Genomic DNA, 4,363 nt, shown 5'->3' with positions numbered 1-4,363 from the left:
GTACTATGTGCGTATCTCATATGTATTTGTTAAAGAAATAAGCAGTGAATATTCTCCCACTACATCACTTGGTTGTGTGCTGCCGTTCGTTCGTCACTTTATTATCACGAAACCCGACAGACCAGAGCATAGAATGTCGGGTGGTTTCGTTTTTACCATTTCCGGCTCCCGTTGGTTCGGAGAACAGCATGCAGATGTGCAGGTGACGGTTAACTGTGTGTATTCATCTTTGGATTACTGTTGACTTCGCAAATACATGCCAACATTCGTTACAATGGGTAACGATTCGTCGATTTCGCTGGCAAAGCATACAAAGGCCACGTCAACACGTCATAGGCAACATGTTCATCCGTGTCAGTGGAAAGCAAAGGGTTGGCGGTGTGACAACGTTGATCTTGTGATACCGACAGCACTACTGAGTTCTGCACGCATCCAAAAGTTCCGTACGTACACAACGCAGTGACACGCGCTTGCCTCGCTTCCTTCGCTGGATGGCGTTCCCACCATCATATGCCTTCATCGGCCCGATCATAGCCTCCTATATAGGAGGCTATGGCCCGATTCCCCGTATGTTATCTCCCGTGACTGTGCAGGGTTGGCAACAAACGAAGCAGCTCCGCTGTAGTTAAGAGGCAGAAATTCGTCCACTAACACTGTCCATGACCAACGGATGGCTGCGCCCGGGCGGTCACGCTCGGGGATAGGGGAATCCCATTGACGGCGCACCAAGTACGTTGTTCAGAGGGGTGGAGGAGTACGCCGGCAGCGACACCAATTCAAACCACGTTTCGAGCACATTCAAGCGATACCGAAACTACCTAACAAGTTGTGGCCCACTGGAACACACTTAGGTGACGCTTGTATTCCACTATCTCGTACACGTCAAGGATGCTGGGCATGACTACTGGGCTAAGGATCTCGCGGTCACCCATTTATCCGCCGGTCAAAAGGCGAAAAATATGAAGGTACGGCGTATGGACTTCAGCGCACGTTGAGGACGTCTTCAGTAAGAATCGAAAACCACATTTGATTGTATCGGAAGGAATAACGTAGGTACTCCATAAGCTGCCTTGGACAGACGAGCTATTTGTAATGACCGCCGTGTATATGTTGCATATAGCGTTCACTCATTACCGTAAAGATCATGATTTTGGACTCTTAACAGGACGTGCCACTTTTTTTTTCGTTCTTACCTCAGGCCAGGGATCGAAGGTGACCTCGCATGCACATGCATAATGATACAAAATAGGCTCCGCCTCCCGTTTTCAACAAATCAGGGACGAGAACGTTGCCATTCGGGATGATATGGTTGGCTAGGAGCGTGCTATGTGGTGAAGTTCATTTTTAAGAGTGTAGCTGGTCCAGGCTAGGTGATTGCGTCTGTCATTGAACTGACAGTCTTGGCTTCATGGGCGTCGGTAGCATTTTGCCTTGGGGGGTGGGGGGGGGCAATGCAAGAAACGGCGGGGTCGGTGTGTGTGTGCGTGGAGGGGGGTATCGTATTGAAAGAAAGAAAAAAAAAACAAAGAGAGGCCGGTCTGCCTGCTGAGACGGGCGGCAAGTTGCCAGAAAGGGAGAAAAAAAAGACAAGAAGAGAGGGAAACATGAAAAAACGGGACACACCAACAAGACACACGGCACATATCCGTTCAGTGCAAAGTTCGGTGGCTGTGCCATTCTGGTGGTCACCTTCAGTTCACACCATACAGTTCATCATAATAGCTTTCAGTTGGTCACATTTGTTATAGCAGGTCACAGTTGGTCCAGTTCACAGTTGATAACAGGTTGTTGGTTACTCTCCTTCATGAAATCTAGAACTATGCTTTGTGTCGGAGTGCGGAGAGAGAAAATCAGGAAAGATAACAAAAAAACCCATAGCAGTTTAATGTACATGTTCAACACTCCTAACTGTTTCACAGCCTAACACACTACCTGCGACATTTACTTTAAAATAATAGTTCTAACCTGTCTTTCGAACAATGCTTCATACGGATCTCCATCTTTGCGCTGGTGTCCGAGATGTCTTTTTTTTTTTCATTCCGTGTTAGCGCCGCGAAGCAACTGTGGCTCTGCGTGGCATACAGATGTGGAGAGATGGAGAGAGCACAGCAGGAAGGAGTGGGGGACACGGGGGTTAGTATGCGTCCTGGGCCGACTTCAAAAGGAACCGTGCCGACATTCGTCTGGAATGTCTTCGGAAAACCCGGGGCAAACCTCAGACAGCACAGCCGGTGGTAGGATTCGAACCCACCACCTTCCACCAACGCGCTGGACGCGCGCTCGGCCATGCCGCTGGTATAGGGTTTTGTATTAGCACTACAGTCATAGACCTTGATGCTTACTGTTCATCGGAGAATGGAAGTAGCGCCTGCGGCGAGGTGTCTGCATTGAGAATTCTTGGACAACTTTCTCCGCAAACTTTCTTACTCCTTCATTTTCGATTTTATCTCTGCGCACAGAGATCATGCAGAGTTCAGAAAGTCGATTGCGCACATCATCAGTCGTAGCCAGGCTTTTACTCGCCGCACTGTGTTGAACGGTCTGCACAGCATGTTGTTGCGGGGAACGTTACCGCTGTGATGGCAGGATACATTCCATATGCTAGTTCAACAGGGTTATTAGGTGTCGCAGGGATGTTCGGATCGCGTTGATTGGCTAAACCCGATCCCCGAGACGGATAGAGGTTAGACCTGCCAACTTGTTGGAGGAAGGCAGATAGGCGAGCGAGTATACAGGAAACGACTAATTGAAACAAAACGGTTTACTCTGAGGATACGGTGCTATACTGGACGCACAGAATCCGAATCGAAAACCACAAAAAAGCCCGTATTTTTCGCTGAACCGGAACAGAACCGAACCACAATAATTTTTTTTTCTCGCGTTCAACCGAACCGGAACTGAACCGAAAAAATATTAGGCGGTTACCGGTTCGCGAAACGGTTCAGACGTAATGTGGGTTGGGAGAGATCGGAACTATAATTTACATAACGGACTGAACTGGGTTGCCAAACAAATTCTAAACCTGAACAAAACAAAACTGCAACCCAAGTGCGCGAGGTATTTCGTATTTCCTCCTTTGTATGCCGTATGGTAGGCTGAATTACCTTAAGCAAAAAACTGACTAGACAGAGGGTTAGAATATTTCGTAAGAAAAGAATAAACTTCTGAAGGAAACAGGCGGGACAACCTTCATGTTGCGTGATATTCAAGAAGTGCACGATTCGGCATGAGAGAATAGCGATGGCGCTGTATGGCGATGGCGCTGGAACCGCCGCGGCTGCCCCCCTCCTAGTGAATGGGCGAAGTCCGTGAATGGTGCGTGCAGAGTACTGGTGGCACTGGCGCCCAGGACACCTGGCGGCGCGGCGGGAGCTGGCGGGCGGAGGCTCTAGGGCAGGGACTTGCAGGCGCTTGGGGATGAGAAATGGTGTAGCCTAGTTGCGGGAAGGCTTCCGTGTAAGCCGGCTTGAGCCGGTCAATAGAAGCTTGGTCGTCCTTCCCGTTGATGCGCAGCGTGAAGTGCTTCGGTGTACGGCTGCTGACGGGGTAGGGTCCGTTGTAGGACGGTTGAAGGGGCTTGCGTACAGCGTCGACACGCACAAAAACGTGCGTGCACGTGAGCAGGTCCCGATGAACGTAGACCCTAGCGACAGAGGTGCGACGCGGGGGCCGTCGGACGCAGGTCGGCGAAAATGGCTCGCAGCCGAGAAACATACTCTGTGGGGTCGGGAACGGTGTTGGCGGACGCAGGCGCGAAGAACTCGCCAGGAAGGCGAAGGGTCGTGCCGTACACCAGCTGCGCGGTAGTGCATCCCAAGTCAAATTTGAAAAGCGACCGCAGGCCGAAAAGGATAACTGGTAAGGCTTCAGTCCAGGCTGAGTGGTTGGAGTGGGCTCGCAAGGCGGCTTTAAGGTGACGATGAAACCGCTCCACCAGGCCGTTAGACGCGGGGTGGTAGGCGGTGGTGCGAGTGCGGTGGGTGCCAAGGAGCGCAGTGAGGGCGGCAAAGATGGACGATTCAAATTGCCGACCCCGGTCGGTAGTCATGGTGGAGGGGACCCCGAAACGGGACATCCACGTCGATACGAAGGCAGCGGCGACAGTGCTGGCGGTGATGTCTGGAATAGGGGCGGCCTCGGACCATCTCGTGAATCTGTCAGCGAAAGTAGCAGTTTGCGAAAGTTGATGCGCAGTAGTTGATGCGCAGCGAAAGAGCGCTTGTAAGGGCGCTTTTCCTGCACAGAACGATGGGGCGCCAGCGAGGCGGCGGAGAGAAAGACCTGAGGAAGAGACTGGGGAAAGAGTGGGAGACAATGTAAGATGGTGACATGACATGTAACGCGTGTGTGACGGTGTTCGAGG

General features: G+C 51.4%; 1 protein-coding gene across 1 annotated transcript; it reads right to left on the bottom strand.

Annotated features, from left to right (window-relative positions):
* Nucleotides 1-3,288: 3,288 nt before the first annotated feature.
* Nucleotides 3,289-4,048, bottom strand: LOC135384469 (uncharacterized). The gene is made up of 2 exons (XM_064613671.1): nucleotides 3,717-4,048; nucleotides 3,289-3,643 (listed from the first exon to the last, which is right to left on the bottom strand). The coding sequence occupies exons 1-2, from the start codon at nucleotides 4,046-4,048 to the stop codon at nucleotides 3,289-3,291; spliced, it is 687 nt and encodes a 228-aa protein (XP_064469741.1).
* Between the last annotated feature and the right edge of the window lie 315 nt (nucleotides 4,049-4,363).

Source organism: Ornithodoros turicata, chromosome 2 (genome assembly GCF_037126465.1).
Source record: "Ornithodoros turicata isolate Travis chromosome 2, ASM3712646v1, whole genome shotgun sequence".
Classification (NCBI taxonomy): Eukaryota; Metazoa; Arthropoda; class Arachnida; order Ixodida; family Argasidae; genus Ornithodoros; species Ornithodoros turicata.
Note: the sequence above shows the minus strand (reverse complement) of the source record. Positions and strands in the feature narration are given on the sequence as shown.